General features: G+C 34.0%; 1 protein-coding gene and 2 non-coding genes across 3 annotated transcripts in view; all 3 read left to right on the top strand.

The window, feature by feature from the left end:
* RpL13A (ribosomal protein L13A) overlaps window positions 1-12,466 on the top strand; it is a 74,103-nt gene that overhangs the window by 16,923 nt on the left and 44,714 nt on the right. The window contains exon 2 of the mRNA XM_090411828.1: window positions 8,268-8,340. Coding sequence (XP_090267954.1) covers window positions 8,268-8,340 — 73 coding nt within the window. The remainder of the gene's footprint in view (window positions 1-8,267; window positions 8,341-12,466) is intronic.
* On the top strand, window positions 9,401-9,473 carry LOC150094303 (small nucleolar RNA Z195/SNORD33/SNORD32 family). Its single transcript, XR_016550277.1, has one exon. It is a non-coding gene; the product is annotated as a small nucleolar RNA Z195/SNORD33/SNORD32 family (small nucleolar RNA).
* On the top strand, window positions 11,935-12,008 carry LOC150094302 (small nucleolar RNA Z195/SNORD33/SNORD32 family). The gene has a single exon (XR_016550278.1). It is a non-coding gene; the product is annotated as a small nucleolar RNA Z195/SNORD33/SNORD32 family (small nucleolar RNA).

Genomic DNA, 12,466 nt, shown 5'->3' with positions numbered 1-12,466 from the left:
AAACTCAGTACATACCTTGCCAGGCCTCCTAGAATATATGGTCTACCCAAACTCCACAAGAATGACATTCCACTCAAACCTGTCGTGGATTTTATTCAGCCCGACTTACAGATTACAAGATATTTATCTAACCTTCTCTGTCTTCTCATAGGCCACCCAGCATCATCAATTAAAAATTCCACAGAGTTCCATGCAAAAATAAGACATTCAACTGTTGGAAACTGACATGCTAATTGCTTCGACATTGTCTCCTTCTTCACTAACACGCTCCATAAGGAAACAATAGACTCGGTAACTTAGAAATTCCCATTCGACATTGTTGAATTATTCAAATTCGTTATTATATCTGGATACTTCAACTGGAAAGAGAAAATTTACAAGCAAGAGGAATGAATAGATGGGGTCTCTGTTATCACCAAACCTAGCCAACCTCTTTCTAGAACACCTGGGAGAAAAAAATTTTCACATTTAATCCTAAACCAGAATGTCTGTGGTCATTCTGAACAAGAACTATACTTGTTCCTAGATGAAATCAACCTTATTCATCAAATTCATGCTCAAAAATGAATCTCCGCAGGGTATCTCCTTCCTGGATGTACAAATCCAAAGGAAGAAAAGATGGTTCCATCTCTGTCTATAGAAAGCCGACTTTTTCAGGACATTATATTCACACTTCTTCTGCTCACCATCCATCTCAGAAATTTGGCATTATTAAATCATCAATAACCAGAGCACACAGATTCTACTCCTCTGCCAAGAATTGAAAATAATCAAAAATGCCTCCATACAAAATGGATACATTCCAAAAACAAACCCAAAAAATCAGTCACTTCCCTGCACATCAACCTAGACTAGAACAAACCTGTAGGATTCTCATACTGTATGTCAAAGGCATATCCGAATGTCTCAAAAATCTTGAAGATATATAAACTGGCTGCCACCTACAAATCATTCAACCAAATACACAGTTGGTTACCTTCTCCTAAAGGCGAACTTTCACCTTTTATGCTGCCTGGCGTGTATGAGGTCCCATGCTCATGTAAATTGTCCTACAGACAGGCAGATCCATCAACAAACGTATTTCTGAACATCAAGACCATATCTGTCTCATCGAACTGCAGAAATCTATCCTCGCAAAACACAAAATTGAAAACCCAAAATTAGGATCCATTGGGAAAAAATAATGATGTTCTTACTATCCCTAAAGTCTGGGAAATTGTCACCCTAAATTGGGTAACATAATTTTATGTTATGTCATTTTTAACTGCCTTACCGGCCATTATGGATCAAATACACACCTTCATACACTTTGTATCCATCATATATTTCAATGTAATATCAATGGTGTTACAATTTTAATATGCACTTCGTGTCCATCATAACTTGGACGTCGGTATACGTTCTGGCCGGTAGCGTGGTTAATGTAATCATGTTTTTTTCCCTCAGATATATTTTAATTTATTTCTATGACACACTCCTGCATGCATAGAGGGGTTCCATTGTAAGCATTTGCCCTAACTGTTAATTCCTAGTATTGTTTGAACTAACTGTACTGAAGATGTCCTGTGATACTTAGGACGAAATATTTACTTATTAAAAAAATCTTATTACTGTAGTTACGTGTGTATGTAGTCATGAATGCTCCACAGCTTTCATTATACAACAAATGAAACAATCGCTGATGGCACGGTGGTAAAAAATACTCAACAGGCATCAGGAATACATATCCATACTTGAAGTAGAAAAAGCCATCAAAAGCCTGGAATGTGGAAAGGCAACTGGAGCAGATGATATTCGACCAGAAATGTTCAAGTCTTATAGTGGCTTCACTGCATAGTTCAGAAGGACTGGACAAATTCCAGATGATTGGAGAAGAGCTCTAATAGTACCCATATATAAAAAGGGAAATAAAACTGAATGTGAGAATTAGAGGTATTTCTCTACACAGTGTTCCTTGTAAGATTTATGCCAGTATATTTGAGAAACAGTTGAGAAGGATTGTGGAATAGAAGCTTGGTGAAGAACAAGCTGGAATCAGGCCAAATAGATGCTGTCAGGATTAGATTTTCACTTTACCACACATCATAATTTGTTACATTACCATGATTTCTCATGGTAATGTAACAAATTTGTAGATCTGGAAAAAGCATATGACAAGATGCTAAGAGAAAGGCTGTTCAAATGCTACAGTTGTATGGTGTCGATGGGGTGTTATATGAAGTCGTTATTTGAGTAGTAAGTCAGTAGTTAGATTTGAAGGACGTATAGGAAGATGATTTAATGTTAATTCTGGTGTCAGATAAGGATGTACATTATCCTCTCTGTTATTCAATCTATATTATTATGTGACACCTCCAGGGAGTCCAAAGGCTCATCAAAAGAGTGTGCAACAGTATCTAACGATACAACCCTCCCAACTACTAACCACGCTCAAAGTTGCTTAGCTTTTTTGTGAGCCATTAGCAGCAGAGGCTCTATCAATCGACTAACCTTTGCTGAAGGAAAGTGGTATTAAACCTGATATCAAAATTGGAAATGTTAATGTCATATCTTTATTTTATGCAGATGATGTTATACTTCTAAATCCAGTACAAGTCTGCAGGATTCCCTGACTAAATCGAATAACTGTTGTAATAAATTTGGTATGAAAAAAATTGGCGATAACATGACAAAGACATCGGAAATTGGCAGTAACATTGAAAATGACATCTGCATTGTGAATGGAGAAGCTATAGAACAAGTAAAACATTTCAGCTACAATTTTAGTGCAGATGTTAAATTGAATTGAATATGGAAATAGACAACAGAATCAACAAAGCTGGCATGGTAGGAAGTCAACTGAATAAATTTCTATGGAATAAGAGAAATTAATCAAAAATACTAGATTAGCTGTATATATACAAGACAGTGTTCAAGCCAATTTTAACTTACTCACACTCTTCCTGCCAACAGACCATCCAGGGATCTGGAATCTAGGTTAGAAATAAAACACTTGACCAATGAGTAGAGAACACAGATATGAGAGTCTTGAGAATGATTAGGGGCATGAACAGACTGCATCAATGGCAAATCATATTAAAAATGAGGATATTAGGAAAAAACTTATCGTAAGCATTCTAGAATGTGTTAACAGCTAATCTCAGGTGCTATGGTCACTTAAAAGAATGGGAGAGGAAAGATTAGCAAAACAAGTGTTCTCCACCTGATTGACAGGAAAAACACCCAGTGGGAGACCATGATATCGGTGGATTGATACAGTAAAAAGTGCCTTAGAAGACAGAAATATAAGATGTGATAATGTTAGTCTTGACAGATTGATTTGGAGGAAAATTATAGATAGGATTTAGTGGTGATGTTAATTTTTCATGTTGTATTGCCATATCCTGTACATCCCTTGAGGGGATGTACAGGATATGGCAGTTCAGCAATTTGATAATGAAGATTTTGGATATAATCAGGATTATGGATCAAAGCATTAAGGTCCATTTGAATTATATGATGCATTAGTTTATTCTACTCAATGAAGATTTAAAAGGAGCAAATGGTATACAAACCAGGGTTGATGCATGTTCATTGGAAAACATTTGTAATTATAAGCTTGTCTGCAGTATTTTAGTGTGGCACGATATAATTAAGTTTAATAAACGCAGTGAACAAATTATATTACATTAATGTTGGCTCTTTAAGAGTTAATGTAATGTTGACTGTCAACATTACATTAATGTTCATATTTAGGGACACAAAACACGTTGACATGATTATTTTACTAATTATTAATAAAATAACACTTGATGTTTTGACCCCTGTATTGAGGTCATCATCAGAAGGATACATGCATATAGGGAACCAAGCTACATGCTCTCTATACCGTAAATGAAATCTAAACTGCTAATTAATCTGTTTCTTAGCCTGACCTCTAGCGATAATTAAATAAAATAACAAAATAAAAAAAAATTTAATTATTAAATAAAAAACTACAATAAACTCTGCTAAAGTCCTCATGTATAAAATTCTTCTGGATTTGTACAGTTCAGATTTTTATACTATGATTTTCTTTAGTTGCTATTGAATGTTAAAAAAAAAAACACTTCACCAAGGCTTCTTCTTGTAGTGAGATTTTTCTTTGGCTTGTTCTGGTTGTTATACAGGCTGCAAATGGGTCCTCCACATTCTTGGAATGGTTAGGCCATCATTTTTGTTCAGATTTGGATTGTTTGAGCATTTCACATGCTTCTTTAAATTTCCTCTCAAACCAGGTTTTGGTGCTGTGTAGGGACTTTATATTTTCCCAATCAATTCTGTGGTATGTTTGGAGTGCATGGTCAAAAAGGCCGATTTTTCCAAAATGGTGGTATTTAATGTGTCGTTTGTGTTCATCCTTCCTAATTGTGATGGTTTGCCTTGTTTTCCCTATTTTTGGTAGGTTACATGTGCATTGTATTTTGTATATCCCTGGGTGGGCTAGGTGTGGAAGAAGATTTTTGGAAGAACTGAGTAGGTGTCTTAATTTTGTCAGGGGTTTAAAGGTGGTTTTGATGTTGTATTTGTGTAGTGTTCTGTCTATTTTTTGGAAATGCCTCTAACATAAGGTATGGCAATAGCATTCTTGAAATTTTTTGTTTTTACTAGTATCTCTGTGGAGGACCTTGTGAATAGTTTATTTACTGTATCCATTTTTTATAAATGTATGGTTGATGATCTTGTATTCCTGGTTTAGAGCATGTTCATTTGAACAAATAGTTTGAGCTATGTGTTTAAGGGTGCTTATGACACCTAGTTTTTGTGTTGGGTGGTAGTAAGAATTTTTGTGTATCTACTGGTCTGTGTGTGTAGTGTAGGTTTTGCGGTAGACTGAGAAGGAGAGACAACCTGAGGGAAGATGTGATGAGTGTGTCTAGGAACGGAAGAGAGTTGTTTTTTCTATTTCAATGGTGAATTGGATACATTTGTGCTGTTTGTTCAGGTGGCTAAGGAATGTATTTAGTACTTTGCAGTGTGGGGCCAAATGGCGAAAATATTGTCGCTGTATCTGAGCCAAATTTTGGGCTTTAGGCACACTGACTCCAGAGCTTGTTGCTCCAAGTCTTTCATATAAAAGTTAGCTATTGGGGGGAAAGTGGTGAGTGCATGGCTGTACCCTCTTTTTGAAGGTAAAAATTGCTTTGCCACACGAAATATTCGGAACAGAGTACGTGGGCAAAGAGGGCTGTGATGTTGTGTGGAAATATGTTCTGTAGGAGCAAGCTGGTATCATTGATCGGGACATCGGTGAAGAGGGAAGTTATGTCAAAGCTGACTAATAAATCTTGGTCGTTGAGTGTAATGTTTTTAATTTTGTTTATGAAATGTGTATTTTTTATGTAGGAAGGGGACTGACCTACCAATTCCTTGAGTGGCTGCTAATTTTTTTGGCTAATTGGTAATTTAGGCTGTCGATTCCTTCAACAATCGGACGTAGTGGTGTATCTGCTTTGTGTATTTTTGGCAGGTCATAAATTCTGGGCATGCAGGTATAATGAGGTATTAATTTTTTTTGTTTCTTCTGGCCATGTGTTAACAGATTTAATTAATTCGGTTGTTTTCTTTTTGATATGTTTTGTGGGGTTGTAGTTTACCATTTGGTAGCTGTTGTGGTCCGATACCATATGGTTCAATTTTTCTATGTAAGTTGTCCGGTCTAAAACGACAGTGGTATTGACAGAGATGTTGTTTCAACAAGACATTAATGTTTCAGAAAAATTAATTTTTCTGTAAAAACTTAACAAAAAAAATAGAAGAATAGTGAAAGATCACAAACAAAAGCAGCAGCTAAAGACCATTCTGATATTCTTCAAATTTTTGCAGATTTCATAACTGAAGCATGAGTAAAGAAACACAAGAAAAGATCATTTTGAATGCGAATCACTCTTGGATCATTTTTATATATAAAAAAAAAACCAACCAATTCTTCTCTGCAGTTATAAGTAAACGTTAAATTTTCAATATCGTAAAAACCATAGGATCCTTCAAATAACTGCATTTCTGAATTCTGGTTGGCTCTGAAGCATTGTTGAATGGACAGGGCTAGTAATACTACATGATATGGTAGCAACTTAGAAAACAAATTAAAACATTTAGGTTAGAATATACATAATGAAATATTTTTGAAAAATAAATAGTTTCTCAACTTTGGAAGGTTTAGTAATCTATTATAACAGACAGATTTTGCATTACTGAGTAAGAAAGAAATGTGCTTTCTGCTCTCTGGCATATCTATTTTAGGTTGCTGTTTGCATTTACCTTATGGTATTGACTGAGCACTCTTATAAGATAGCAATGCATGCATATCCTATTTTGTCACTGGTTATTCCATTATGGCAAAATCAGTAATAATCAACATAACCATTTGCAATCTTGTGTTGCATGAAGTTTTCTAATGGGAATGATCTTGACTGCATTAATACCATTTCATAACATGGACAATGAAACCAAAACATCTCTTCTGATTTTTTTTTACTAAAAAGCTTTACTTGTTATGGATGCATTTTTCAAACTGTTTATGAATATAAAATTAAGCAATCAGCTTTGAAAAACCAATTGCGTAATGTGTTACATGCATTTCCAAAAAATTTTAGAAAATGCAGATAACATTTTCCATTTCCAAAAGCTCCTATTAGATTTAATTTGTTCATGTGTTGTTAATTCAAGGACTGACAAGATTTGAACCTGCAGACACTTCCAAATATGTTAATTTTCCTTTTCATTCTTGTAATTGCTAGTTTGTTCCTCAGCTATTTCCAATTTTTTAAAAAATTTTATATATATATATATATATATATATATATATATCGAGGATTGAGTATTCCAGTTGTGCATTGCACCTACACAGAATAACAATAATATCTTTAAATTAAGGGGATATTAAATCCCACAAGAAACTCAAAGATTGGAATTGGAGAGTTTCAGTTTGTGGGATTTAATATCCCCTTAATTTAAATAATGTTTATATCGCCAAAATGAAGCCTATTGGCTCTTTATATTTAAATAATATCTATTATATTTTTGCATTTATTCCCATTCAAGACTCATCTAATTGTTTCCTGACTTTGTCTGATTCCTAAATTAAACAAAATATACTAATACTTCAGAAAGAGAACACTTTTTGACACATAAATATTGCATCCCATTTATGTTAATAGTCTGGGTGTGCTGTCACAAATACAATACACCTTTGTGAGCCCCCTTTGAACAGACATAAAGATGGAGCAGTGGGTCAAATTCTTAGCATTTTAGTAGTTTTAAACTGCGCAGGAGGCAAGGAACGAATCCTAACATTTAGGCTAGGATCAACCTAAAGTTAAGTTCTCTAATCTCGGAAACGTTTTTATATGCATCTTTAACTATAACTACTCTCTACAGATACGGAACTGTGAGGTTAATAATTTAAGGATAGTAAGCCTTTGTATATAAGAACCAATTTGTTTATATATATATATAAACAACCATAGATGTGAAGTGTTTAACTTTCTAATTCATTCTAATGCTAGATAATTGACAGGGAAACATTTATTTTGAGTAAACTTTTTTTCTAAAGGAGATAAGATTAGATTATATCTCACTGCGTTTTGTAAGTGATTTTTTGTGATATATATATATCCAGTTGCTTAATAATTTGTAAATATTTTATTTGCTTTCATTATATTGGAATATTCCCAATAGTTCTATTTTGTATCATTATTTCCACAAACAATGAGGATAGTGATTCTGTACTGGAAGTGGCTATAGTAGTAATAGTGTAATTAATATGTAACACATTGCTAATGGTTTATTACTATTCATGAAGATTAGAATTTGAAAAATGTTTTTCAAAAAAGTTTAATTATTAATTATTTTTTTTTGGAAGGTATGCAAAATAAACTTTCCAGGTATTATTCTAAATTGATATTTAAAGTGCAAAAATATTCATTTCATTTATAAGTCATATATGTTGGCTTTAATATTTCACCTTACAAAATGTTATTAACCACAGTACAAATATCTGAATTAACCACAATCAGCATAATAATATTAAAACAGTTAATGAGTTGTGGTGCCTGTTAAATTGCAAAATATATATATTATGCTCTCATTAGGTTAACAGCGAGTTTTATGCATTAGTTACAAGAGAAGAGAATTATTGCTTAAAGACTAACTCATTTAAAAATACATTATAACAAAGAAGCATTTAGTTAGGTGGAATATTAAAAATGAAAAAAAAAAATACTAAGCTTTTGTTCTGACATTTTTAGGCGCTTATAATTGATGGGCGTGGTCATCTCTTGGGCCGCCTTGCTGCAATTGTTGCAAAAACACTGCTTATAGGTGAGCTTAATCAGTTTCACTTGGCATTATTAATAAGTCTAAGATATAATAGATTGAATTATTATTTATATGTTTATATATAAATACTTAGTTTCCCTGAAGTGAAAATCAAAAATGTAACATGGTGTAGAAGGGAGAAAAGAGGTAGTTCTCATAGATACAAATGATTTAACTAGTAATACCATATGAGAAAAACAACTATGAATGATGAGAGGGTGAAAATCAGAAATTTATTACTTAGTTATGGTATTGCTGAATTAAGAAGAAATGTGATGGCAGATGATGTGATGCACAACATATGTAGAAAGAATTGTTATGAGTGACATTATTATTATTACGTGACACCTCCAAGGAGTCCAGAGACTCAGGAGGGCACCTATTTTACAACTCTCCATCTCCACTACTCAATTTACCAAGCACAGTGAATTGCATCTTCTAACACCATCTATTGTCCACCACCATCACACTATTTTCATAGGCATTCACAAGCATCCCATGCCCACAGAAAGATTTGAACCTGCAGCCTTTTGTCTGGAGAGTGGATTATGCTAACCACTTGGCCAACAAGGTTGGCAACCCGGCCTGTTTTTAGATGTACGAGTTTAGAACAATGAATTTATATAAAAGGAACAGTCAGAGAAATTATTGGTATGACATCAACTTACAAGAAATCCAGATCATGGATGGTAATGTAATTGTGATAATGTTAGGAAATATTAAGGAAGGGTGTATACAACAAACTTATGCTTGTAGTTTTTTTTTTTTAGTGCTGAACTTTTTTCTGGGTTAGTGAAATGAGTTGGAATGATGATGATACTGAGCAGTGCGAATGGTTTTTTTAAAACATCAAGTTATATCACTATGCACTTTAATTATTAACAGTCATAGATAGCGAAGTGTTTTCTCTGACTTATAGTTTTTTAACTAGCTTTCTAATTCAGTGTAATGATGCTAGATAATTGTTATGGAAACGTTTATTTTGAGTAAATTTTTTATCTAAACAAGTAATATTAGATATATCTCGCTGCTTTTTGTAAGTGATTAAATTAGATTAATCATTACTGTCAGTGATGAGTTCTCACCCATTTAATGAGAACTGTGATTTATAAACATGCACTACCAACTGAGACAGTTAACGATTTTTAATAGATTTGAAATAGTTTCCATTTATTTTTAATGATCTGTCGATACCTTTTTAGATTTTTAAACTAGAGTTTAAATGCTCTCCTTTTTAAGACACCTACTTAATAGGTGCCTTGTCCATTGTGAGCAGTTTTACTTGTTTTTTACAGTTTTGTTATATGATAAAATCTTTAAACATTGTTCACATTTATTAATGCAGTTGTATATTACATAAAGGAGATTCAACTGGCCAAGATACACACACACACACACACATGTGCGCATCCAGGTTACCATGGGTGCGAAGTGCATATTAAAATTGTAATACCATTGACATTATCAATGTCAATGGTATTTGACATTGATAATGTCAATGGTATTACCAATAATGGATACGAAGTGTAGAGGAGTGGTATATTTTATTCATATTGACAGCAACGTTGGTTAAATGTAATTAGAAGTAGTAAAAACTTGCTTATTGTATGTTGTAATCTTTAGGATTTACATAGAAATAGTGCTCTGTATATTATTGTTTTGTTTGTTTATAGTAGTGGTCGTATGCCATGCACTATTGATTGGCAAGCACTGTAGTAACGGAAATCATGTAACTTGAGTTTTCCTTTGAATATTGCTAACAGGTGTGCATTCTTGTTTTTAGAAGAGCTATAATTGGGAAGCTAAAAGAGGGTTAGACAAGCGGGGAAGGAGCCATAAAAGTGGAACAAGCTGCCGAATTAATTGACAGGGAAACATTATTTAATTTGAGTAAATTTTTTTTCTATGCAAGTAACATTAGATATATCTCGCTCCTTTTTGTAAGTCAGGGATCTTCAACCTTCCAGACAGTGTGGACAGCATTAAAAATTTCAATGAAGCCCATGGGCCACTAAGCTATACTGCAGTATTTAGAATTGTAAGATGCTTTCCAGATTCACAAGGAGCGCTGTGCATTTGATACCTTATATAAAATCCTATAAAAATAAACAAACTCATCTTTAAGAGCATAGGTAGGAGTCAGGTTCATGATAAGTAAATACAATGAATACTTGAAAAAAAAGGTAATTTAATGTCATTGGCAAGTTCTTCGACATGTCGTGCAACAGTTACCCCAGACAAACTTGAGTTTTTTAAACACTTCCTTATTATTTGGGCACAGAATATTCCCAGCAGAGACATTCTTTCATAAACTCCATCCAAGAAGGCTTTGGATTTTTTAATTGGTCCACTTTTCATTAAAAATCCAACAGCTATTACATAACTTACTTTGCACGCTTCGCTCTCTTCCCTCTGCCTTTTAAACGTACCCTGCTGGCATTTTAAATCAATTTGAATACGTTCTCTTTGTCCACATGAGCCACTCTTGAAGGTAATCGAAATTGCATGTATGCTTTGTCTCATAGTGTCGTTTTATATTGTATTCTTTTGACACTGACTCACGACAAATTAACACGTTCGCTGCCAACTACGAGTATACTCGTAGTGGGTAAACCTGCTTCACAAGCCAGCTACGAGTATACTCGTATGATGCTTACCGCTGGGAACGAGATTATTGTAGTGACCTTGAAGAAGTGAAAATGCTTGGCTTGTGGGGCTAGCATCAAAACTGTGTATTCTCATAGACCGTATATGCTCTGTACAAGCCAACTACGAGTATACTCGTAGGATGCTTGCCTCCGGTAACGAGATTATCGTACTGACCTTGAAGAAGTGAAATTGCTCGGTGTAGGGGAACAGACCATGCCGAAGTAGCGTGGCAGCGAATGTGTTAAGCACACTGGCTTATCGTCGATTGGCACAAAAAAAAGTACAAATTGGTCCACTTTTCATTAAAAATCCAACAAGAATCACTCGATTTATGCTTTTTATTCATAGACGCCATAGTGATGGAAGGTGAACCCAAAAAATTATCCAAAATTAGTGTGTAACGGTTATTATCCACTGAATGTCTCACACTAATGAAAAAAGTCTGCAATATAAAACCATAATAGGCTATAGCTAACACGACGAACCTGCATGCGCTTATACATGAATATCACACTGTTCATGACTGACTGTGGATGAGATCCTCCTGTATTTATATGAAAATAACGAAGTATTGAGAACCTACGAGATGTATCTGGAAGGCACTAGACAGCACACTTGAACGAATTACTCTTCAGCCATCTACCTGTGATGTTAATACTAGTACTTAGGAACTGCTTGGTTTCTGGTAGATGGCTGAAGAAGCATGTCTATTTAATATTTATTTTTATAGGATTTTATGTAAAGTATCAAATGCAGAGAGTTCCTTGTGAATCTGGAAAGCATCTTGCAAATCTAAATACTGTAGTATAGCTTAGTGGCCTGCGGGCTTAATTGAAATTATTTTTTATTTAATCGCGTTTTAATGCTAAGTAGTTATTTTTTTCAAGATGGCCAGCAGGCCATGTGTTGAAGACCCCTGTTGTAAGTAATTATATTAGATTAATCATTACTGTCAATGATGAGTTCTCACCCATTTAATGAGACCTGTGATTTTATAAACATGCACTACCAACTGAGACAGTTATTGATTTTTCTCTAATCTCAGAAAAGTTTTTATATGCATCTTTAACTACTCTCCACGGATACGCAACTGTGAAATTAATAATTTAAGAATAGTATCGTGTATCAAGCCTCTGTATATAAGAAGCAAGTGCTGTGTTCTAAGGAGCAATATAGAATCTACAGTCAAGTTCCTTTTATTGGGAGTGCATTTGGAAATGCTCAATTAAATCTGTTCCTATTGTCCGAGCGATTAAGATGTTTAAGGAAACTTTCTTATTGTAAGACGATTGCTAGTGTTATAAAAGGCATTATTTATTAATTTTTTCAATCCTTATTTGTTATGAGATTTTCTCTATAATGATTATTTCTATTTCAGTGTGTTTTTATATATGCACAAGGGTTCAGTTCTGATTGGTGCAATGACTTTTAATGTTTCTTTCAGAATCAGAAAAATCACTGACTGAAGATCAAATACAAA

Source organism: Typopeltis vanoorti, chromosome 22 (genome assembly GCF_054136105.1).
Source record: "Typopeltis vanoorti isolate ZY-2024b chromosome 22, IOZ_Tvanoo_1.0, whole genome shotgun sequence".
In the NCBI taxonomy this organism is placed as follows: Eukaryota; Metazoa; Arthropoda; class Arachnida; order Uropygi; family Thelyphonidae; genus Typopeltis; species Typopeltis vanoorti.
This window is presented reverse-complemented; position numbering and strand designations above follow the sequence as displayed.